Genomic DNA, 26,915 nt, shown 5'->3' on the forward strand with positions numbered 1-26,915 from the left:
GATTGTCTTGAACCTAAACATATTGGCCAATATTTCTTCTATGAGATGCTCCCGAGTGCTCTCGGGGGATGATTACATGTGATATGTCATGCCCTCTTAATGGTACAAAATGTTATTTCTAAAGTTAATCATCAAGTGAGATGCAGGCAATGACTTGACCAACTCTGAGACTAACGTGAAAGCAGGTTGATCCAACCCCGAGATGTGAAGGAGCCTAAAGTGGAATTGAACTATTAGAGTGGCACTTAAGCAAGCACCAATGTGAAGCTCTCAACTTGCTGAGATGGCTGTTGTGGGACCAATATCAGGTGTTTCCGGCTCACTTCCTTCGATATCTATATCAGGAGGAGTTCAGAGTGTTGTATGATATGATGAACGGTGAAGATCAATTTTCATTCATATTACTTGATCATTTTATGCATTATGCATCATCATCATCATCATCTCATCAAATTAATACTATTTCATAAGTATACTTTGGTCATTTTGCATAGGAAGGAGCTTTTTTTTTTTAAATAAAAATTATTATAGTGGACCAAAGTTAAAAAAATAGGGTTAGATTTGGAAAAACAATAAAAAAGGATTTTTCGGGAAAATCTAAAAATGCTTTTTAATCTCCACATCGAGGGTTTACTTGCTACGCATGTCGAGGACAGGAACAAGTGGCTTTACGTGTGGGTCCAACAAGATCCTTCATTGTTTTATCAGATACCAAGCGTGTACAAAACACGGGTTCGGCCAAGCGGGTACGCGTAGCCGTGAGTCCAAGATAACTGGCGGTTGGCGCAACAAAAATCTATCGTTTTCCTTTCACGTCGCTTCCTTCCTACTGTGCTGGCCTATCTACTGGATTTAATGGGGCCTTTAGATCCGACTTCACTTCCTGTTCGAAGCGAACAAAAATAAACGGAAAAGGATCCATGAAGCCGGCGACGGAGAGGAGGGATTGGAAGCGAAAGCAAGAAGGTTCGAGAGGTTTAGATCTGGTGATGCGAATGCGAACGAGATCGATGGGGCCGGGATCGTTTCCCCTGTCCTGTTTGATGCGTGGTGGGGTCTTGAGCCCTCGTGGCTGAGGTACTTCTTAGGGTTTTCTTTCGATTCGAGAGGTTTGTCGTAGATTTTCGATTTCTTGCATCTTTTTTATGATTTCTGCTGTTCCTTCCTGTAAATTTGCGTTTGATTGGCCACTAAATATCGGCAGATCATCTGATTGATTTCTGTCAATCTTCTTTAATCTGGAGGGAATGGGGTCTGTACTCGATTGTTCTATCTTTCGATTGGAGCGGGAAAATAGAAAAAGACGCTCTCTTTTTTTCTTTTTTTTTTTTGCGCGTGTGTGAAATATTCTTTGCTGATATGGTGGGAAAGCTCTCTTCTTGGTGTGGTTGAGTGGGTACATTTTGTTTCGCACCCCGAAACGTGTCTCTGTAAAGTGAAAGACTTTTGACTACCACAACCTTTTCCTGCTGCTAATATAATTCGACGAAAAAATAAGCGAAAATCATCATTTGATTCTCATATGTCTCCAACCGCCTTTAGAAGACATCCAATATTTTGGAGCAACCTCAGGTATCACTCGTTAGTTGTGACCGCCTTTTGTTTTCCAAAGATCAGGTCATGTAGAAAGTGTCACGGCCATGAGGTTTTCTCGTTGGAGTTCTGCTGCCTTTTATATCTAGTCTATTTCTTGTTTGAGCATAGTTTGGAATTTTTAAAAGATCTAGCTTGAATGAATATAGGAGATAGGAAACATGAATCAAGATCAAATATTGGCGTTCAACAATGAAGAACTTTTGGTCAACCATGGTAGTCAGATTGTGATCACCTAAAATTTTAAACCCATTTTACATAAAATTAAGATTCTATAATTAGAGTTTACCCTAGATGGGTGAATTGTTTACTTGTATCCGCTCCCTAACAAGGAATATTAATTCCTAGCTGAAACTTTATTCCCAATTTATATTGGAAAATTTTGGAATAAAATATTATAATTTAATTAATTATTTAATCCGAAAATTAATTATTCCTTTCCTTAGTAGGATGTCGTCCGTCCTCCTCTCCTATTTAACGATGGGCAAGCCTCAATGCATAAACAGTGTCCTATGGTTGTTTGCTAGCGACGAGGATTGTGAGGGAGGAAGATCTTCGCCTTGGAGAGAGGTTGGTTCCCCTATTTATTAATTAGTTTATTTTCAAAATTTTTAATTCATGATATTGCTTGTCCATGATTTAAAGATTAAAAGTATGTTATTGATTCGATTCCATTATTAAGATTTAATTAATGATGCATGATTCTTGTAATAAGATTTTTTGTTATTCATGCATGTTTTTTAAATTTCATCTGTGATATACTTGCACTATTATTTAGTTGTTCATGTTTTAAAATTCGGATTTATGATATTATGAATTTAAAATTTTATTTAATGTTTAATCAAATAAGTAGTTAAGAATCTAATTATTGATAACATAATTTTTATATTTAATCTTGTATTCTCTATTATGATACATGTTTTTTTAAAATCAATTGGTTCTAACATTCTGTTAAAAACGGAGAGAAAAATATATTGGATTTGAATTTGAATTAAACTCTTTAGGTCAAGTTTGACCCGAGTCCATTTGAGTTTTAATTAAGCGGTTTGGAGGCCTGGGCCATGGCTCCTTGTAGCTCGGTTAGTGGTGTAACCAATAGCTCCCCGTGCGGCTCAACCACCTGCGGCCCGACCAACAGCCTTGCACAATGCAACATAATTAGTTCCATCAGTTTAGACCAATCCAGTGTGATTTCAGACTGGTTTTGATTGGTTCAAGCCTGTTTATACCAAATCACACCAATTTAGATTCAATTAGGCTAATTTAGGGTGATTCAAGGCAATTTTATGCAAATTTGAAGTCGGTTTAGATGGGTTTTAGCTGAAAATCGATTTGGTCTGTCAATTGGGCCAATTCAGCTAGTGTGTTTAGGTCAATTAAGGGCCTTAGTGGGATTGACACCCCATGATTTTGATGTTTGATGAATTTAAAAAGATTTATATGATGCATTTGTTGTGGATTTGAATGAAATTAATGATATTTTGATATGAAATTGGACTATATGATCGAAATGAATGATTGACTCATTAGATGATATATGAGGACTATGTTTCCCTATCGAGGGTAGGTAGGCCAAATTAGGAGGGTGATTGCCTTTCGGGATTGGTCGTCATATGTGGTGGCTGTGCGATTCTGTCCCCACTTTAGCAATGAGGGGCACCATCCCATCTACTTTTGAGAGTGCAATATGAGTTCTATCCATTCACTATTGAGAAAATACAAAGATCATCCTATGGGATAAGTAAGAGTGTGGAATAAGATATTCAACATACACCATTTTATGAGACCCGAAGCCCATGATGATATAATGCTGACATGTGACACTATTTGATTGACATTTGCTTTATGATTCACTATGTTTTGATATGTCTCGTATGTTTTGAGAGGATGTTTTAGGAGTTCTCATTCAGTGCATTTTGCTGATTTGTTTTATTTTTGTTTTCCATAGCACCTTCTAAGAGCATTAATAACATTAAGGCTGATTCCTGCATGGAGAAGACCTTCATTGACCGCTCGGTAGTGCTGCGAGGAGATTTAGTATTTTATGACTTTTAGTGCAAGCTAATAGAATTTGTTTTGTTATTTTTCAGACAGTTGTTTATTTTAAGAAAACATTTAAAATTTTCATTGAAATAAAATTAGTTTGTTTTATATTGCTCTAGTTTGATGTATGTGGAAAGATTCTCATATTCTGTGTGTGAAAAAAAAAAAAAAGAAAAATTTGGGTTGATGTGCTGTATTCATTACCTATGGTGTATCTGATTGGTTGAAGGTTCATAGTTGGGTCAAAGGTATCAATGATGCTGTGTAATAGTTCAAGTCTTACTATGTGCTATTACTATCTGAATTGTTGATAATCACTATTTTAATAAATTTTTCTTGTTTTTGCAGCTTGCTGTTTGGGTTTGGTTGACTACTATTTGTACAATTGTGGGTACAATCTTTGTGCCTTTGGGGAGGAAATTCATTCCTCATTTAGTTGCCTAAATGTCATTCTGCAACATTTTCTGCAATGCGAGATACAGCTATGGAGGCTCATCTCGGCATGATTTTGAGACACGGCTTGCGGGCCATTGCACGCCAAATTCTCAGGTTGCAGTGCATGAGGTGCACGATCAACATCTGGTAGTTCAGGCTAGCTGCTGGGATAGTTTTCCCCCTGAACTTCTCAATGATGTGATAACAAGGTTGGATAGTGAAAGCACTTGGCCTTTTTGTAAGAATGTAGTGGCTTGTGCTGGTGTTTGCAGGTCATGGAGAGAAATATGTAAAGAGATTGTTAAGAATCCTGAGTTTTCCGGAAAGTTCACCTTTCCAGTCTCCCTGAAGCAGGTGGCCTATTATTCTCTTTATTATTCTTTAAAAATAGATTTTTTTTGCTTTGTATAGCAAGATACTGGTGTTTTCTTTGCTCTTGTTGTGTTATGTCATAAATTATACTGTTTCTAGAGATGACAATGCTTGAGTCATTGTTAAGCCTACTGTAGAAATGACAGGTTGCATGTTTGTCATGTAATTTTATAATGGAGCTATTTTGCATCTCACAGACTGGTCCGCGAGATAGTACTATCCAGTGTTTTGTTAAGAGGGACAAGAGGGACAAATCATCTCTAACATATCATCTTTACCTGTGTCTTAGCACAGGTAAGCTTCCTTTCCTCTCAGTTTATGCAGTTAAAATTTTATCATGAATTTGTGGATCATGTTTTAAGTTGTCAGTCCTTTTCTTAAACTCTTTATGAATGCAATTTGTAGTTTCAAACTTTTCCTTCTAGTGGGATGATCGAGCACTTCTGTGCTTTGGGCAAGGTGCACTAAGAGTGTGGGTTGGATTTTGAACTTGCCTGGGATGGATCTTATAGGCCTCACTAATGCCGGCATCAGGAGCATGGCTTATTAGCTTTTCCAACAAGTTCAGTGCCTAAAAGGCACATCTTCCATTCTATATATTGTTGCTCAAATTTGGGAAAGTGATCTAGTTTAATGAGTATCTAGATGATTTTGACTAGGCTAAGACCTCTGTTATAAAGTGGAAGAATGTAGGTGGTTTTCGTACAACATAAGGGGAAAACACCTGAATGGGGTCACTAAGGTAGACTCTTATGGGAAACTTCCAATGCCCAAGTTAGCCGAAGGGTAAATGAAACTAAGCAAGCTAGGAAAGTAGGGTGCAAACTCACAAGGTGGCTAGGAGTGTGGATTACACACCCAAGATAGATGGGAGATCATCATATGTTTAGGCGAGATATCCACCTGATGGTGGTCATGGCCGACATAAACATGGTCAATAGGTGCTGCACTGGTTAGCATCAGGGGACAAGCCTCAACTGCAGAATTGGCATTTCCTCTGTCTGCAGAATTGACATGTTACATGTTGGACCACCACACAGCATTATTCATCATTACTTGGAGCAATAAGTTCTTCCTTTGGGAGAATAAGAATGAAAAGTCAGTAGAAAATATTTTCCTTTAAAAGAAGAGATTGAATATATGGGACTCCACATATTAATTTGTCCTCATCTTCAGTCTCCATTTCTTTGCTTCCATCCACTTTTTCGTTGTCTTATTCATCGATATAACTGTCTATCATTTGAGTCATTAATGTTTTTCTTTCACTTAGATAACGAATATGTGGTAATTACAGTTTACTCGTAAATTTACTTTCATATTTATTTTTCTCTAAGTTGTCATGTTGTATTTGTTGTATACCTTTCTTCAATAAGATGTGCTCCTTGTTTCTCCTCCACTGTGTGCATAGGCCCTTGGTGATCTAGGCATGTCCATCTGTCTTGAACCTTTAACAACTTTTGAACTACTTCGTTCATTTTTTATTTAGGCCTTTGTCATATATGAATATCAGCTCTATGCTATGTTAGGCTATAAATTTGACTTTTAGAAGTATTGATTCTGTAGATCTCTTTTTTATTCTTTTGTTGCTAAATGGTCATAAAGATGAAAGTGGTAATAAAGGTTATATCAGTTTTTGTTGATTTTTAGTAGCACTTGTTTCACTAGTAGTTGCTGCATTATATATTCTTTTCCTTGAGTGATGTTTAATTTGCCTTTTTACCAATTATAATTATTCCTCTTTAAATTATTTTTGTGCTTTAAATCTGTAGATGTACTTGTTGAGAATGGTAAATTCCTTCTGTCAGCCAAGAAAATTCGTCGGGCAACTTGTACAGAATACATAATATCTATGGATCGTGACAATATAACCAGATCAAGCAACACATATATTGGAAAAGTAAGGTATTAAAAGTGATATAGTTTGGAAGTTTTCTCGTTTAATATAATTTTTCATAAACTAATGTTTTTATCTTTGCATATTAGGTCCAATTTCATTGAAACCAAGTTTGAAATCTATGATACTCAGCCGCCATGCAATGGGGCAGCATCCTCCCAACTAGGCAAAATTAGCCAGAGACCTTACTTGAGAAAATTCTCATCGAAAGTGCCCAGTGGAAGCTTCAAGATAGCCCAGGTGACATATGAAATAAATGTGCCGCGAGCAAGGAGCCCAAGGCGGATGCACTGTGTTATGCACTCAATTCCTGCCTCAGCCCTTGACGCTGGTGGGACAGTTCCTTGTCAGCCAGAGAATCTGCTACCCCGCTCTCTGGAGGACTCTTTCCAGAGCATCTCCTTTAGGAAATCATCTTCTGCAGAGCGCTCAATTGGTTTCAGCGGTTCCCGTTGTTACTCGGATATCGCTGGAGGAGTTAGAGTGGGGAATGAAGAAGACGACAAGGCCACGGAGATGCCTCTGGTTCTCCGAAACAAGGCTCCTAGGTGGGTTGAGCAGTTGCAATGCTGGTGCCTTGACTTCGGGGGACGTGTGACCATGGCTTCGGTCAAAAACTTCCAGCTCATCGAGGCGACACAGCCAGCTGCAATGCATCCATCACCACTGCAGCAAGACAAGATTATACTTCAGTTTGGAAAGGTTGCGGAGGACATGTTTACTATGGATTACCGGTACCCATTGTCAGCCTTCCAGGCTTTTGCCATCTGCTTGTGTAGCTTTAGCAACTGGCCTTGCGAGTACAGCTAACCTAGATGAACTATTGAAATCGAAGAGGTTACAAAAGTTGCTCTTGTTAATGTTAATGCCCAGAGGCCTGTAACATGTAATTTTCTGTATCAAGTGCCATCATCCATGGGCCTATATATTTTTTTTCCTTATTTGTAGCTTCGGTAACAGCCTCACCAACAAGTAATCCAATATATCTGTCTGTCTCATTAATGCACAATTGAATTGATTGCCTTGTTTAGAGTAAAAGGTCCAGTGATGAGATGTAGATGCTGTCACCTATATATGACAGTTTCATCCCTTTGTGGCACGCGTGCTGTGTATAATCTTGGCAGTGGGACTGGTTTCCATTGTGTAGGCCACCACCGTATGTCTCTGTTATGGAATGGGATTATTGCTCGACTGTTGATTGACAAAGAGAGAAGAAGGTACGAAAATTTCTGTCTTGCATTGGTGATGGGACGGTAGGGTTCATGTAATCAAGTCTGTAATATTGTCCCGTACGAAACATATTATCTTTTAGTTTCTTTATCTTTTTCAAAACTCGATGTTCACCTTCATATCAACATATAGTATGTATATGGTTTTGTTAAGGTAGAATTCTATATGTTGATATGAATTCGGAATCGATCGTCCCAGGTGTTGGGATTCCGAGCCAATTTTGATTCAAGTTATGTTTCACTTAATACAAGTTAATAGACTAGAATATTATATTATTTTTGGAGATAAAATCAAATCATGTATTCGATATAGCATGGGAATCTTTTAAACTCTTCGTTAATTTTTCATTATAAAAAAAGAAAGAGATTTTTGAATCTCTCTAATTTTGAATTTAACCGTAAGGCTCTCTTTTGTCGGAAGAATTAACGTTGACAAATATGTCATATTTTTCTTGAAGATAAAATTATGCATCCTATATGGTAGATAGGTAGCGAGAATATTTTAAATCCTTCATCGATTAGATATCATCATTAAAAGAAAAAAGTTAGTAAATCTTATATTTTGATGATGAAATCAATCAATGAAATTAAAAAAGTAATCTTATTATAAGCTAAAATGCTTAAGTGTACTTCGGTGTGAATCTTTGGAAAATGAAAGTATTATGTTGGAGGATAAAAAATTATGCTGAAGAATAAGACATTATGACATTAGACTAAATAACATTATAGAAGATTGAATATGATACCAAAGGAGGAGAATAAGATAACATGTTAGAGCATAGGACAATCTGATGAAACATTATATGACATGTCAAAAGAACGTTTGATTTGTCAAAAGAATTCAGAAGAATGACAAAGTGTCAAAAAAGCCTTAAATGTGTTAAAATTGAGTCAACTTAATTGTAGTCAATGTTGGGTAGCGTATGGTACGAAAAAGGGCTATAATACGGAAAAGGGTTATAATTGGGCAACTATTAGTAGGCCAACATGTAGCCTAGTGGTAGCACCGCTTAGTTTCAAGTTAGTGGTACTAACTGAATGTACCAACGACATAGATGATATCATTTTAGGACTATTAGCTATAGTTTGCTTAGAATGATGATAGTTTTGATACTTTTCTTTATATATATATATATATATATATGTATATATATATATATATATGTATGTATATATATATATATGTATGTATATATATATATATGTATGTATATATATATATATATATGTATATATATATATTTATGTATATATATATATATGTATGTATATATATATATATGTATGTATATATATGTATTATACATACATTTATATATATGTATATATATATATATGTATATACATGTATATATACATGTATATACATGTATATACATATATATATATATACATATATATAAATGTATGTATAATACATACATATGTATGTATGTATACATACATACATACATATGTATGTATACATACATACATACATATGTATGTATACATACATACATATGTATGTATGTATACATACATACATATGTATGTATGTACATATATGTATGTATGTATACATACATACATATATGTATGTATACATATACATACATACATACATATATGTATGTATGTATACATACATATGTATGTATGTATGTATACATACATATGTATGTATGTATACATACATACATATGTATGTATACATACATACATACATACATATGTATACATACATACATACATACATATGTATACATACATACATACATATGTATACATACATACATACATATGTATACATACATACATACATATGTATACATACATACATATGTATGTATACATACATATATATATATATATATATATATATATATATTGATCGCCTTAACGAAGAGGAATCAAGAGTAATGGGATGAACAAATTACTATAAATTAATTTATTTTTCTCTTATTGTTGATTATTTATTTGTTTTAATTTGATTTTATATACTTGTATTTTTTCTTGATATAAATTCTAAAGTTTATTTAAATTTACACAAAGACTAATTTATCTCCCTTCTAACTATAGGATTTGATAGTATTACCGTACAATAAATAGACATTTCATGGTTAAATTTGATTATTTCAAGAATAAGTAGAACAAAGAAGAGGGTTCACGGTGGTGGCGATGGTGCTATGATCGCACCCCAAAAAGGAGTGCATCGCCCCCTTCCCCCTGCTCCTCTTCTTCCTCTCGAGGAGAAGAGTTTGAGGAAGCCAACGATGGACCGATGACTAGTTCTCTTTGCGACCGGGTGAATGGTTGGAGAGGATTTGATTAGGGGCGATGATCACTATTTGTTCTATGCGCAACCCTCTAGTCTTATTCTTTGTGGCATGGAGGAGAGGGTTCGATCGGGGGTAGCGACGGTGGCCGTGAAGATGGTGCTATGACCGTACCCCAATAGCGAGGGTTTGCGTTGTGCTGCTTGCATCTGGTGCATGGGCGACCGCGACTCTCCCAACACTGCAAGGACATGATTACCTCTCCCTAGGGTAGCGATGGTCCCTGCGGTTAGTGATGGTGGTAGTAGGGTAGATCCAACGATGAGGCTCCCTGCCCTTACCTCTCAAGTTGCTCCTCCACTATCTTCTTTCCGGTGAGATGCTCATTCGATAAAGCAGCATAGAGGTAGGTCATGCTATAGATCGCAGCCTCCCGCTCCCATTTCCAATGACCCTTAGCTTGGATTTCTTTATGTTGAATCTTATATTTTGATGATGAAATCAATTGATAAATTATTGATCTAATCCATATGCTGAGAAGAGTATTATAGGATTAACTATGATAATGAATAAGACATAAAGCAGATATTGGGCCGGAGTCAAAGATCGAACAATATGTCGAAGATTTGGATGATGAAACAGAAGCTCGCCAAGAGTTCATTAGGAGTTCACCGAGAATTCATCGGGAGTTCACTGAGAGTTCATCGGAAGTTACAGTGTGTAAGAGTTGTAAAAGTACTACGTGTCATCCTCCTCCCTTTCTAAATCTTATGATCATTCAAATGAGGTGTGAAGCTTGTCTCCTAAACCTGTGAAAAGGAGAAAGTATTGTAAGAGGGTAGTTAGTCTTCGCTCATTAAAGGAAGACCATTAGTGGATGTCGGTGACCTCGAGGGAGGAGGAATCGGAAGTAGACGTAGGTCATAATGACCAAACCACTATAAATCTGGTATGTTCTTTCCTTACTACTTACTTTCATTACTTAGCTACACTCTGCATTGTACATTTACTTCAAGTCAACATCTTCTCGATATGATTTTTTTCGTTATGTTTTTATCAACTTGGAAAGATTTAGAATCACAACCATCATTTTTATCACTGCACTAATTCACACTCCCCCTTCTCTCCCCTCTTATTATCATATTGATCCTAACACTTTACTCCAGAAGTCTAGACTGATCAAAAGATTATTGTGTACGAGATTACTGATTCTGAAGAGCTGATTGAGGCATGGTCCATGTCGTTTATTGGTTATGTGGTTAGTCTCAAGATATCCTATTTTTCGCTATCCTCATTCATTAAGACTAGATGGGCAACATCGACATTTGATCTTTATATACTGAAGAATGATTTCTTTGTTTGCAAACTCTACTTTAAAGAAGATTTGCAATGGATCATTGAAGGGTTTTGGACTTTTCATGACCATCCAATGATTCTACAATGCTGGTTCCCTGATATCTGTTTGGAGTTAGACAGCCTACAATTTATTCCATTATGGGTATACTTTCATGATCTTCCTCTATATCTTTGGAGTCGACATTTTATTATAAAGTTATGTAGCACTTTAGGATAACCACTATATATCGACAAGGCAACAATTGCACAAACAAGATTAGCAGTTGCACAAGCATGTGTAATGGTTTCTTCCGATGGTGATCTTCTAAATGAGATTTTTTATCGTGATCTTGAGGAGAACACTCATATCTCATATTCTTGGAAGCCACAACGATGTAAGATTTGCTCATCTTTTGACCATACAATTAAAGCTTGTCAGCAAACTCAGAAATAGATCGCTTAAGTCTACCAGCCACGTTAGGTGTCTTAGCATGGGGTTGATACTGAACAAAGCGAGTCTCCGCTAGTGGTAGGAGCACAGGTGATGGCGAAGACGAGTGAGTATTCTGACTCACAGGGACAATACTATGAATATGAGGACAAGTTAGGAACTTCATCTCTTCCTATTATGTTGGAGTCTTCTACAATAGTGGTTTCTCATGGTACTCGCGCCCCAATAACCTCACCTCCAAGATCCACTCTTCAAGCTAACCAAGATGTTGTGTCTCAATAAACTCATATCCTAACAAGCCTTACCAACTAGGATATTGTGCCTCAACAAATCCATCACACTTCAACATACCTCGCCAACCAAGGCTTCTTAGTTCAATGTACTTTAAAGTATAAATATTTACATGCTATAGATGAGTGGATAAATATAGGAATAAAGGCTTAAAAGGTAAGGATATTATATAGGAGGAAAATACAAAATCTAACAATAAGAAAAAGGATGGTACTACCCTTTCTAAGTTGCACATCCTTTCTTCTACATAGGAAGAATCCCTTACTTCCTTTCCCATCTTTTTCATTTTGATGAAGATAACTTGCTAGAATGTTTGTAGCCTTAATAAACCTAAACAATATCGAGAGCTCAATAGAATAATCAGGTCTACTGCTTGTGAAATTGTTATTCTTGTGGAAATAAAAATTAAACCATCTCGGGTTCGTGCTCAAAAAAATTTAATATGGCTAGAGGCAGAACTTTTTACCAACAATTCTTATAACACTTATGGTAGAATATGGGTCTTATGATATCCCAACTTTATTAATGCTCGGTTTATTTCTACTATTGAACAATTCATCCACTTTAAGGCAGATGATAAAAAGAATAGTTGTCAGTTTCTTATTACTGATATATATGATTCGAATAGTATGCATGAAAGAAATATTCTATGGACATCTGATTAGCATTGCAAATGGCTATCTTATCGTGCCTTAGATTATTCTTGGTGACTATAATACTGTTCGATATATAAATGAAAAAGTGTGGGGTTAAACCACTTTCAGAAAGCCAGTTTCAAAGTTTTAATAATTATATAGATATTGCTACATTGATTGATATGAAATCTGTAGGGGATTGGCTTTTATAGAGTAATCAAGGTGCTACCCATAGAAAAATAATAGCTCGACTCAATAAGTGTCTGATTAATCAAGAATGATTAACAGTTTACTTGATTCACTTCTTGAGTATGGTGCTTCATTATTTTTCGATCATTCTTTTATATATATACACACAGACAAAGCAACACTGAAAGACAAGAAACCTTATCGATTTTTTAATATGTGGAGTACTCATCCTCAATTCCTCGAGGTTATTAGATCAACTTGGAATTTCTCCCCCTTACATCTTATGCCAAAAGCTGAAAGCATGTAAAACAATACTTAAGGAGTGGAATACAAACACCCTTGACAATATTACCACCCGGGTCTAATTATGCAAAAAGGAGCTAATGGCGGTGCAACATGAGCTACATCTTCAGCCCCTCGATGAGAGTCTGTAAAGAGGCAAAGCCAGAGATAACTTTATACAAGCCTTAAAGCAGGAGGAAAGTTTTATAAAACAAAAGTTTCGATAGCATTGGCTTACTCTAAGTGATTCCAATACTAAGTTTTTATATGTTGTCATTGCTACTAGAAAGACCATTAACTGCATTAAGAAATATAAAGACAAAGATTGTAATCTCATTGAGAATTTGGATGAAGTTAAAGCACACACTGAGTAATAATTTTATTCCTTAATCAAGAGGAGCAGCCTAACAATATTCATGTAAAGCCTACTAGAAAGCTTGATTCAGATGCTATCTCAATCCTCAATGCCACAATTATAGATGAAGAAATTGTAAGAGTTATCTTTAAGTCACCGAAGTACAAAAGTCATGGTCCGGACGGATTGTCAGCTAAATTAAACTAAATTGCATAGTCTATCATTGGTAACGATGTGATTAAAGTTTGTCAACCTTTTTTCTCTTCAGACCATATTCTTAAAAAGATAAATGACACTTTTATTTCTTTAATTCTCAAAAATATATGAGTTTGACTTAATAGAGAACTATCAACCAATTTCATTATGCAACTTTATTTACAAGATCATCTCCAAGGTGTTGGCAGATATAATGCAAAAGATTATGCACAAGATCATTAGTCCTAATCAGGCTGCTTACATTAAAGGGAGAAGTATATATCATAATATTCTTCTTGCTAATGATTTGGTTAAGGATCTGCACTAAAAAATAAGAGGGACAAAAATCTATTTTATAGCTGATTTACGAAAAGCTTTTGATTCTGTTAATAGACATTTTATATATAAGATGCTCCTTAGTATAAACTTCCCTCGACAATGGGTTAATTGGATTCAATGTTGCTTGAAAATTTTTTTGGTTCTCTTCAATGATTCACCTATTGGCTATTTTGGGAGTATGAACGACATCTGATAAGTGTTGAATCTTTGATTTTGATGATGAAACTAATTGATAGTATTTATCTGATCTACGGTTTAAGTAGCATAGGAAGCTTCGATCAGGGAGAGACAATTAAAAATAGGAAGAATCATGCTGGGCCGGAGTGAAACTTGTCAGAAGATTGGACGTCGAGCTGGAGGATCGGTCGACGTATCGGTAGAAGGCTTCGAGCCATTGGTTCAGGCATTGATCCAAGAAGAGCAAAAATTATGCCAAGAAAATAGGAGTTACGGAGGTTAACTTGTCGATTGAGCAATAGGCTGCAAAAGAAGATGATGCGCCAAAGAATCAAACAAAGCGTCGATGAACCAATGACATACTAGACAATATTTGATTAGCTTTGTAATAATTGTTTAGATCGAAGTAGGTTTTAGGTGTAATTGAGTTGGAATTGGGTCAACTCAATTAGAGGCCAGTTGAACCCAAGTTTAGGCTATGTTGGGCCAAGTGAAAAACCCAAACAATGACCCAAACTAGTGGAATCGTCGGTGGCACAGTCTCGGAGACTATGTCAAGCGATGATACCACCCAGACTGTCTTTGAGAGACTGTCAGGCGATAGTACCGCTAGACTGAGCGGTGGTATCGCCCAATGGCAAGGTGTCAGGTGGTGATACCGTCCAATGTCAGTGCTATAGGCGATAGTACCGCCTAGCACAAGCGGTAGTACCGCTAGTACCTTGAAAATCGGGGATAAGACTCTTTTAGGCTCTAAGTTTGAATCAATTTGAGGCCTATAAATACCCCTCTCATCCCTTCTTAGATCATACAAGAATTGAAAGTAAAAAAGGAAGAAAATGCTATTGTAATCTTGTGTGAACTTCTCTTAAACTGTGTTAGTGAAGCCTAAAAGAGAAGGTTGTAGGGGTGTAAAGGTTTTCTCCTGAGCTTATCAAAAGGTGAATAGAATTGTAAAAAGGTGGTTGGTCTTTGCCTATTGAAGGACCATTAGTGGACGCCGATGACCTCAATGGAGGAGGAATCAGAAGTGGATGTAGGTCACAATAATCGAACCACTATAAATTCCAGTGTGTTCATTCCTTACTACTTAATCTCTTTACTACATTTAACTTTACTTTATTACAAACTGTCCAATCTCCTCTTCTCTACTCGTTCAAGAAAAATGAAATGGTTTTCGTCGGAATCGGATTTTATCATATGAAGATTTTCAAAACGATGTAATTTTTTCGCTACACTAATTCACCTCCCCTCTTAGTACCGACTCGATCCTAACAAGAAGGAGATCCACTTTCTCCTTATCTTTTACAAATGTAATGGAAGAACTCAGCTATATGTTGGAAGAGGCAATCTCTAATGGTAGCATTAAGGTACCCCATGCTGGCTCCATATATCCCATATAACTTTTGCAGATGATATTCTTATCTTTTCTTAGAATAATTCTATTTTAGTGAGGAATCTAGCTAATATTCTGAATGACTTTAATATAGTTTCTAGCCTTTAGCTAAATCATGTGAAAAGTAAAGTCTATATGGGTCCTTGTATTGAAGATAAGGATTTTATTGCACAAACTCTGGGGGTTAGTGAGAGAAGTCTACTAGTTCCTTATTTGGGTCTTCCACTCATATTCACTAGCATTCACAAAACCCCTTGTCAGTCTATCCTATAAAAAATAAAGAATAAAATTTTTTCTTAAAAAAATAGACTTCTTTCCAAAGTATGATGACTTAACTCATCCATTGTACTCTTGCTCTATTTGTTGGTCTAATATATTTCTTCTACCTATTGGACTTCTTCAGGATATTGAATGACTATTTATGACTTTCTTCTTAAATGAAACAAATGGTAAGACAATGTATATGATAAGTTGGGACAACATCTATAAACCGAAAGATGAAGAGGGGGCTGAATTTGAGAAATATTATAGATTGGAATAAAGCTTGTTTGGTACAAAAATTGTGGGACCTTTTGCAAAATAAACATTCCTTATGGTCACAATGAGTTTCTGCTAGGTACTTATCCAAGGAATCAATCTGGGAAGTTTCAACAAAAACATATCATTATGTTGCTTAGAAAAAAATTTTGAAGGCAAAGAATTGGCTAATCCAACACATTTCCTATGCAATCTCTTCTAGGACCATCACTAATATGTGGTATGATCCTTTGGTGAATGGAAAAAGTATATTCCAATTATATGGTGATAAAGTAAAAAGAGATCTTGGGGCTTTCAAAGATTGGAAAGTTTTTTAGTTCATTGCTAATGGCACCTGGTTTCAAAGATATTCCTTATGTACATAGCAGACCCTTCTTAGCAAACTACCTATAGTGGATAATATGAAAAGAAGAGGTATTTATCTTGTCAATCGACTCCCTTTGTATGTAACAGGAAGAAAGTGTTGACCACCACATGTAACTATACTAATTGGATATGAAAAAATATTTTAAAGCGATTTGAACTCAATAGGCTACCACAGTGAAACTTGCATCAAGAACCAGGAAAGCTCATGCAAAGCTTCTCAGGAAAATGACCTTTTATATAACTAGTAAAGGTTACATTCATATGTGCTATTTGATGGATTTGGAAAGAGAAACATAGAAGAATATTTGAGTATTGAAACACAAATAATGCTCAACTTCTAATAGAGATTCTTAGAGACTAAATATCATATATGGAGCAAGATCTGAAATTGGAGCACTTAACACGAAGGGAGAAAGTGATTTTTATCGGATTCAATTTTGCTATTAGTTAATGATTTCAGAAATGATGTTAAAGAACTGTATGTATTCTGTAATTATCTGTTTTAATAATGTGATGCACTTATAGGTAGTGACTGGATATTGTATTTTATTTATTGACTACAGTAAGATGTCATAGTATGCAGCATGTGTAGTCATACCTTATACCTTTTTGTTTAACGGATATCCAAGAATATGATGTAGTGAGACCATTCCATCTATTTGAGATGGGATGCCCTCTCTTATATTGTTTTAAGAGTTATTAGACTTTAGTCTGTCACTTATGTAGATAAAACTATTTTGTTGATACTTCAAACTTAATTACTTTTACTTATCAAAAAAAATTATTTCAAGAATAATAGATAATTTATTATCGGATTCGATCAAAAATAAAAGATTTAGTCACGTTACGAGTTAACAGATCATCAATGATAGAGATAATGAATGTTCGTAGTCGAAGCATTAATTCACATGTGTGATCCATCTTATTATTATTTCATGTGTTAGCGTGCATGACCACGTTTAATGTACCCTTGGTTATAGTGTTTAATCCGATGCGATCTAATTCTTGATAGTTTGATATCATTACCTGATGATCTATTTTTTCTCTTCTTTGCCCAATTAGTTAAGGAGTTTCACATCGACGTCCAATCATATCATGGAGGAGGATCCAAGAAGATTATAGTCGTAGGCAAATAAATAAAGGGTCTCGCTCGTAGCGGTGGCAAAACACTTATATCCCGCATAAAAAGGAAGGGGAGGAGGGGTCATTGAGTCTTCTACATTCTCTTTTTTATGATTATTAACAACTTTGGCATCCTCGCACCTTCCAACTTTCACCATTCGACAGTATCCCAAATCCTCTTTCCAAAGGGTCAAAATATCTATCTTCCATGGTTACTATCAATCCCTCTTTACCTCCTCTAACTAAAGAGGATGAAGGATGATGTCCTTTCAAGAATGGAACATCACACTCAATTAATGTTTCTCCTTTTCATCTCTAATTCTCATGTTGATCTTGAAGATCATGACTCACCAATCTCGATTCTTTATTCCACGTGACACACTCATCGAATTCATAACTGCTTGACTCGATGATTTTGATCATTTATTTTGGATTACTATTTTTTGTACTTGCATAGATGCCCGCCCTATGCCTGCCCTGTAGATGGAGCTTCGATTGCCACCTGATTCTTTAATGCATTGGAGATAAGAGCTTCGATTGCATCCTTCCTCGTCGAGGTCTTTCTTTGCACGAAACATCTCACCCGTTCAATTAACGTCATCTTACAACAACGTGCAAGAAAGATCTCACCCGTGTCTCTATCTGACAACGTCTGACGAGAAATGTCAATCTTTGATACATGCAGATAATAATATAGAGTCATGATCCATACATAATAGCCGTCTGTCTCGAAACCAACACACTGGAATTCCAACAGATGGTCCGATGCCATCAACCATCTGATACTGCTCAAAATGAGATTAAAGAAGCTGCTCAAAATGATACTTTTAAGACTAGTGCGTGCTGCTTCTTTAATCTCATTTTGAGCAGTATCAGATAGTCAGATGGCATCGGACCATCTGTTGGAATACAATACCATCCACTCACCCACGGTTTAAAAGTCAATTCCAAACAAAATTTTCAACTTGCGACTCATTGCGCTAAGTTCGAATAGCTTCGGACAGATGGTTACTTCAAATTACGACAGATAAAAAGTCACACAAGGGTTCGATTACTTCAAATTTCGAATGCCTATTACAGATACTTGTATTGTATTTTGGCGTAAAGGACAGGAATAGATCAACTATTAGGTGCAACAACACACAAGTCCTCCAAATCTGACCAGACCTACAGGAAAAAGTGATCATGGAACAATGATTTCAATTCAAAATGCCATCATAAAAAGTACTGCTACTCTTTTGAAGATTTCACAGCAAACAGCAGAATATACAAATTGGGCACGTCACCTGCAAATGTAAACCCGATACTCAACGTCTTCCACGATGCCCACCTGAAGACCTTGGAGGAAAGCGAGCAAACTGCAGCCTCAAGTTTGATGATTCTCGATCATTTTCGTCAAATTTGTAACCTGCAAAAAAAATGAACCATGACTACTTTTCTCTGATAATATACTCACTCTTTGCACTCACATGAAATAATAAAAACAATAAGCCATATCCACCGAAGTTAATGTATACCGTGGAGAGAAACAAAGCAATGGCATTTGTCAATCTATACAATTTTAACACCTGAAATCACACTATGCACAATTCCCATGGTTTAACTAACATGCAGTAAAATAGCATGAACTGGTTATTCAAGTTATAATATAGCGAGCTGTAATATTCCAACCATTCAGGGTTGGTTACATGGATCATTTACCACCACCGAGCACTATAAAAGACAATATCCTTAGTAACATTACGAATAACTAAATTACTAGGTATAGTTTCTAACAAGATCCTCTTAGCTCTCCTTCTACCTTTTGTTGCATCACTAATACTAATTGTCTCATCTCATCTAATCACAGTATTAAGTCTCCTTGAACATGTCCATACCATCTTAAATGAATCTTACCTATTTTGTCCTATAGACCCCGCAAATCCACCTCAATCATTCTTATCTCAACAATAAAAACTTTTTGTATTTTATTTTTGTTTCTTGCCCACACAACTGAGACCATAAAGTATGGCTGGCCTAACAAATGTTTTATTATTTTTTAATCTAAACGGCATCTAGTAATCATACAAAACTCGCGATACCCCTCTCCACTTTAACCACTCAAGTTTTACCTACTATCAACCACTCCCATGTTGAATCGAAGATCCAAGACACCTAAAAACTTAACTTACAGAAACCTTCTTGTTCATCGATCCTAACTTCTTCTTTTTTCTCTTAGCATTAATATAGTTAAGTTACATCTCATATATTCAATCTTAGTCCATCAAATTTAATATACCTATTTGCAGCAAAATCATGCTGCCTCACTTCGGTCGAAACATATTCCATCTTAAAAGCCAAAAATTCTGACCCCATTTAGTTCCAAAGTTAATAGCAAGCCAAACGTTGAAAGCATATAACAATCCTACAGTGCCAACAAACATTAAGAAAGAACAATGAGTGATCAGTAGAAAAAGAAATGAATATTCCTACCAGAGCAAAATGAAAAGATTAAATAGTCAAAAAATAACGGAACAATGCAAGGGATAGATAAATTTTCTCACTAGAACAGTGCCAATGTATGGATACTGGTAGATGAGTCTATTTTTTCAAACTGATACATGGGTAGAACATGTAAATTTCCACTAATAAAAGGACTTAGATGATTAACTTTCAAATTCACAGTAACATTTTGTCTGAGAAAGTTCAGAAAGTCGATCATCCATGGCCTACCAATCTAATAGCAAGACTGACCATGCTATTTTATCATGTCTGGGCTAATATATGATCTTCAACTCCTTATCTAGACATTCATGACAATGCCAAAGTTTCTCTGAATGGTTAGTTCCAAGGCAATCAGATTCCAACACATGGTTTGCTAAACCAACCGGTTTGGTCCAGCTTGGCAGGTATTTATCAGTCCAATCACCAACCAGTACACAAACCAGCCCAAATCAGGTGGTCCAGTTTGGTTCAGCATATATATAATATATTTTTTATCTTTCACCTAGGGTTTGGCTCACCCGTTTTGAGGAGTTGCCAAAACCGAGTTGTAAGGAGGACCAGCCCAAATCAAATTGCCAAAACCGCTGCCCACATGCCCAACAATATCATGGTACGTTCCGGCATACCATGGTACACCAGAATGGACCAGACCGTACTGGTCCAGTCATGGACTGACACAGGTAAGGTAACCGATACTGCGATCCCTGATTTTAACCATGTTGACTGGTCACTTCTCAAGTCAATCATTGATTTTAAGCAGTTTACTTGGTTTCTCATGTCCATCCCCACTAACCACATACCAAACACAATAACTAAGTCATAGATAGTCGTTTCCCCTCATAAATCTACATATCCTTGTATCTCATTTTTGCCTAGTCTCAAAAAAGGCACTCAGATAATGCCATAGACAAACCTGTCATCTAATTCAATTCAATTCGCAGATATACCTCTAGATCCAATTCTCGCATCTATGTCTATGATTTTCAAAATGTTGTACTTGAGACCACCTGAAGTGGCAGAAGGCATATGCCTATTTAATCCCCTAGCATCAACTTTTCAAATCAAACCATATTAACATTAAATTTCAAGTTGACTAATCAATGGCAAGAAGACACAGTTGGGCCAGTAGACAGGGAAAATCAAAATCTTAGCAGCATCAGAAGAACCACTAGGGATCCAAAAGAAAATGACATTTATTCACAATTTGCAGGTATACTATACTTCTGGAATGCCATTGCGATAAACAACAAGAATAGGCAGCAACATAGATAACTGAAACATAAGTGGCATTAAGCATCTTAGCATTTTTGTTCACCTTGCAAGGCTTCCAACGCAACAGCAGCTTGAGCAGGGGTGACAAAATCAACGAAGCATAGGACAAGTGGATCTTGCCCAGGCTGAGCATTTGAATTTAAAATATTGATGATATGAATATTGAGTGGAAACTTCATCAAATAAACTAATTCTCCCACGTAAAAGGACTTACATGTCTGGAATCCTTCGTCACAAGCCTGACTTCCTGGAACCCAACAAAAGGACGAAATATATCTGCAGCAAAAGTAAAGGGAAAACAGCAGAAGACCCACACTAACTAGTGAAAGACATGGACACAGCAAAGGATACGAGAGACCTCTCTGCGCATACAGTCTGAAGGGAGGCCCTCAACAAATAATGTGTTTGAGGCATCTGGAGGAAGAGGTGGTTCCATCCTCCCACCACCATATCCACTCCGATCCATACCTGCAACACCCATTACTCGCCGATCATCAACAGGGCGAGCAGTAATTCCTCCAGCAACAGGCCTAACGGGTTCTCCAGCGCCATAAGATGAAATCTACATGAAAAATTCCACAAGTTAGCCTCGTGATCAAAGAATAACAAATGAGCACCAAAGCATTAGAATTGTACCCCGTTTCGTAGGTAACGATCATAGGAAGCTTCAACTGTTTCAGTATCCCTAATTACACGGTATCCAGTCCTCTCTTCATCATGAGTGTAATAACCAAGCATCTCCGAACCTCCAGGCATATCTTTAAAGAGAAATGATTGCACTTATTAAGGAAGGTGGATGAGAAATGTATGTTTTCTGGATGAATGCATCAGCAAACTTGCTTATCTTACAAAAAAAGAGTGCAAATTGAAAATAACTCAACCACTTTGTAAATCATGAAAGATAGTCATGGACTTGGCTTTCCCCAAAAGGTAAATTTGTTGAAAAAAAAAATTAAGAGCACAATTCAATAGATCTGGAAATATCCTGTACTTGGTCACCAAGTAATTCATTCTTAATTCAAAAATTCCTAAAAACCTTTTTAAAAATTGACACAGAAATCTAGGTTGATATAAGCAATCACAATGCTGATACAAAAGCCTGCTTACCTTCATCTTTCAGTCTTTGATTTTTCTTTTCAAAGTTACCATTCAGCAATTGATATCAATCAGAATCCATTATAGATCCATCGACTCCAACCAACCACCACGATCCCACCAATTTACACAAGTCCACTATAAATTTAATAATTTGGCCAATAAATTGCCATAGTCAGGTTAAAACTTCTCAACTCAATCCAGCAAACTTTTCTGATGCAATGGGTCACACACAATCTTATTGAAGTTTTGCATCTCATAATATCCTCAGTGATGGAAAAAACTTAAAAAAATACTCAAGTACCACAATTTGATTGGGCCCATACTGCTGAGCTCTTTCATCATTTCATCCAGAATAGATATGGATGCAACTAAAAAAATGCTCAAGAAACAATGACAATGATTCTAACCCCTTTTACAACGTGGACCACAAACTTAATTTCATTGAAGTTGGCATTATTTCTGTATTATGACACAATACAAGCAATCCATATCAGTACCTTTCAACCTTATGCCAGGTAATTTCTTGGCCTAGTGATTAAATATTAATCCAATTGCTATATCAATCCAACTGAAGCCAAATTGGCCAATTTTAACCAACGCCATGATATCTAAAGAAAAAGTAAGAGAGGAGAGAAGGTAAGAAGAAGAGGAAGGCCGAGATACAGAGATAGAGGGAACATAAAAATAAAATTTATGACTGACTGTGAAAGATAGGACACTGGTACTATTTACATTTTGTTGCAACCATCATAATGACATTAACCAACATTGTTACAATATTCACCATTAGTCATCATGTATAATGAAATGGGTATAATAGGAAAAAAAAAAGACACTACTCTTTAAAATTTGAAGGAAATAAGAATCCTACCATAGAAAATGGAGGATGGCATCAGAATTTATTTTAAATCATATTATTTATTTGTTTTTACATTACCCTGTACCTGAATGACTATTAGGGTAACACTGGGGCCACAATGGAGATTACTGATACATTCAAAAGTGTAGGATGAAAAGTTTTGAATCTTTGTATGGTTAAAATACTTGTAGGATATCTTTATTTCCAATGAACATATAGTAGTTACTCTTAGTTGATCTTTCTTTGTAATTTTACATTACTAATTTTATATAATTGAGTATTGTTTATAGTTTCAGTTTCATTTTTCTGGAAAAGAGAAACTAAGACATATGAAGATAGAAGAATCATTTAGCATAAGATAAATTTATTTTATGCTTTTTATTTTTACATTTTTATTCTATTAGAACTTTTCTATATCATCCCAGTCGTCAACTTTGATCATGCTAATTTGATTCAACCAATCATACTAATCCCTCTCCAAATGTTCCCAACCAATCCCGATCAAGTCCTGATATCAATTTTTATGATCAGCTAATCAGTCAAATTACTGCAATTCTTCTAGCATCTCAGTCAAAGAAAACTGATACTAAGAATACCACAGAAGTAATTGTGAACAAAGAGCAGTCTACTTTTCTATGGTTGTTAAATAGTTTTAACCTAGTGCAGATATATTCCAAACCCAACAAAGACTTTCCTCGAATACAGTGCTTCATCATTTGAACCAAGTCCAATTTTTTAATCATAAATCCATCGTCTCAAATCATATCTAGGTGTTCTTGTGGGCTTATGGAAACCACTGACAGAAAAAGGTGAAATACGATTAACCCTGGCATGTAAGTCCAACTGCATAGCAATTGATAAATAAAAATTCAGATGATTTCATATTTCTACTAATATTGCCATTGTGGAGAAGTTTCTCTTTCAGAAAAAGTCACCTTAATACTTATGGAAAGTAGAGCGAAAAAAGAAACTTGTGCATGACATGGCCAAGTCAACATTATATTACAGGAGCTTGTTCAGATTTATAAAGTCAAACAACATCGAAATCTGACAAGAGAAAACCAATCCTCGGCAAATATTGATTGTCCGTCAAAGAAAATTCTACGCTGTACAGGCAGATAAATCTAGCTTCTGAAGTTCTCTTATCCAATGAAATAATAAGAAGATCTTGGCATGAGAAAAAAAAAATCTAAGCCAAAAATATTAAAAGATTTCTCTGGCTAAGAGACGGAAAAAGAAATTCCATCACCTGCGGAACCTAATCACTTCCAGCCTACAAAATCCCAGCGTTCTGCTTTCAGTCCTAAGGTAGCACCGAGAGAAACACCTCTTCTAAACCAAAATATCTCAAATTTCATAAAAGACGCCCTTCTGAATCAAAAGGGTCTCAAGGAACCCCACAACTGTTCGCCGACCTAAAATCGGCTAAAATTTTGGAACCGTTATTTAATTACTCCCAACTTATCAAGAAAGCAGATCCGCCGTCTGACAGCTGAGTTAGAAGGTGCCACCACGGAGGCAGCAAAACCCTAGAAAAATCTAACAAGCAGCAAAGAAAAAGAATAACCAGAAACCGAAGCACAAGATAAGAAAGACAACTAACAAGAGGCGAAAGAAGGAAGTAATGGCCAGTGCAGCGAGGTGCGACGTACCAGGGTAGTCAGAGCGAGGCCGTTTGAGGGCAGGCTGGGGAGTGGGCACGACAACCGCCGCCTGCGCCGCCGCCTGCGCCGCCGCTTGGTGGCGCGCGTCCGCATACCGCCAGTACGCGTCCGCCATTGATAGCCTCGACGTGTTAGGACCGCAGTTAGGGTTATGGGTTGCGGCAAAAGTGAGGAGCGGAGGCGAGACAGCAAAGAGGGAAACGAACAGCCTTGGTGAAAAATGCACCTTTTTATTTATTTATTTATTTTATTTATTTATTTATTTATTATTATTATTATTATTATTATTATTATTATTATTATTATTATTATTATTGTTATTGTTATTGTTATTGTTATTATTATTATTATTTGAGATTCGATTCTAGAAATTTATTATCATCTGGTAATCGTCGGTAAGAAAAGTAAGCGTATCTTTAGGTTTGGTTGATTATTACAAAATAACAAAAAATTATTATCGATAATCAAAATCTTTAGGTTAACATAATTAATATGTAATCAAAGTTTAACTATTTAGATTGATTTATAAAAAAAAAAACTAATGCATAATTTTTTTTTGACAAAAGAAAATGAGAAGACTAATAATAATGCAAGAGACAAACAAGATGACGACGAAACTGAGAGAAAGACAAGCATAATAACATAAGCCAAAAAAGAAAATGAAAGAGAAAGAGGTAAAAGAAATCTTTACGAGGGATAGTGGAGAAAAAAATGTGGAAGCCTACAAATGGGATCGATAATAATGGTTAAGAAGAGAGACACGTATGATATGATGGATAACAAATGCATGATGATAACAAAAACTAGAAAGTGATGAGCGTGATGAAAAGAGGAAGGGAGAAAAAGGATTCCTAAAGGATGAACAAAATAATTCCATCTAAAATTGGTTTGGATCATCTAAAATTGTAATTTTACAAATTGATTCGAGAGCCATTTGGAAATGTATAGATGTTTAAAGGAAGAGACTCATTATTCTACAAGTGAATCATCCGTTTTTTTTTATATTTTTAAATAAATATGAATCCATTTATTTATTTTTTTCTCAAATTTATTTTGATTAAGCACCCTCTCCTTGTTTTCTTCTCTTGATTTTCAATTTTATCGATCAAAATAATAAGTTTTATTTTACAATTCAACAAACTCAACACCTTTTCCAAAAATTAAGAATCGAGTTAAAAAAAAAAAGAAAAAAATGATATGGTAAATAAAACTGTGACTAAATATATAATAAAATAGTAAATTAATTTGAAAAACATGATAGGCTAACATTCAAATTATTGTGGTTTTCAAAATTAACGTTCTAATGCATATAAATGCACAAAAAATCTAGTTAAATTATTTTTAAAGAAAATAGTGTGATTAATATAACCCCTATCAGCTTTTGCTAGCTCATATTCGAAAGACATGAATATTGCATTCAAGTCAAAAAAAAAAAAAAAACAATTTGAAAGTATTATATATTAAAAATAAAATAGGTAGAAAATTTAACTAAATTAAGGTTTCAGCATAAATTTTACATATATATATACATATATATATATATATATACATATATATATATATATATATACATATATATTTATATATAAAGAAAGAAAGAAAGAAAGTTGAGAATTATTATAGATTTGTGTAATTATATTTATTATACGTAAAAAATATTATGACTAAATCTTTTATCACTTAGTTATAATTAAATATTATAAAATATTTGAAATCTTTAGGCATTATATTTTCATGTCTTCAAACTCATTTTATCAATTTTTAATTTTTTTAGTATTCTTTTTTATCATTGTTATTCTTTGTGATCTTGAAGTGGTTCGGTTCTCGATTCACAATTCATTGAACTAATTCTTAATGCCTTGAATCGGGCCAAGAGGTAAAAAAAAAAAAAAGGCTAACCACTAAAAAGAGAAAGAAACAAAAAAATAAATAAAGCACCTCATTTTTAAGGGAAAATAAAAAATATTAAAAAATGAGAAAGGAACACTCTACAGTAAAAAAAAAAGGAATTATTTTTAAAAGTAAGTCGAAATAAAAATTATTA

At 35.3% G+C, this 26,915-nt stretch overlaps 2 protein-coding genes across 3 annotated transcripts; one reads left to right on the plus strand and one right to left on the minus strand.

Annotated features, from left to right (window-relative positions):
- The first annotated feature begins 837 nt into the window (after nt 1-837).
- On the plus strand, nt 838-7,367 carry LOC103971251 (tubby-like F-box protein 14). Of its 2 annotated transcripts, none has more exons than XM_065089805.1 (6): nt 838-1,077; nt 2,040-2,163; nt 3,985-4,425; nt 4,641-4,737; nt 6,213-6,345; nt 6,427-7,367. In XM_065089805.1, exons 3-6 carry the CDS (start codon nt 4,081-4,083, stop codon nt 7,145-7,147), a joined length of 1,296 nt encoding a protein of 431 aa, XP_064945877.1. In that variant the 5' UTR covers nt 838-1,077; nt 2,040-2,163; nt 3,985-4,080; the 3' UTR covers nt 7,148-7,367. The 2 variants fall into 2 exon arrangements, with proteins under 2 accessions (XP_064945877.1, XP_009383506.2); XM_009385231.3 differs by having other exon boundaries at nt 2,043-2,163.
- An 11,072-nt stretch (nt 7,368-18,439) lies between these two features.
- Nucleotides 18,440-25,089, minus strand: LOC103971252 (RNA-binding protein 1). Its single transcript, XM_009385232.3, has 7 exons — nt 24,860-25,089; nt 21,887-22,008; nt 21,602-21,812; nt 21,465-21,526; nt 21,294-21,375; nt 18,781-18,902; nt 18,440-18,661 (listed from the first exon to the last, which is right to left on the minus strand). Exons 1-6 carry the CDS (start codon nt 24,984-24,986, stop codon nt 18,802-18,804), a joined length of 705 nt encoding a protein of 234 aa, XP_009383507.1. The 5' UTR covers nt 24,987-25,089; the 3' UTR covers nt 18,440-18,661; nt 18,781-18,801.
- Nucleotides 25,090-26,915: the final 1,826 nt, after the last annotated feature.

Source organism: Musa acuminata, chromosome BXJ1-11 (genome assembly GCF_036884655.1).
Source record: "Musa acuminata AAA Group cultivar baxijiao chromosome BXJ1-11, Cavendish_Baxijiao_AAA, whole genome shotgun sequence".
Lineage (NCBI taxonomy): Eukaryota > Viridiplantae > Streptophyta > Magnoliopsida > Zingiberales > Musaceae > Musa > Musa acuminata.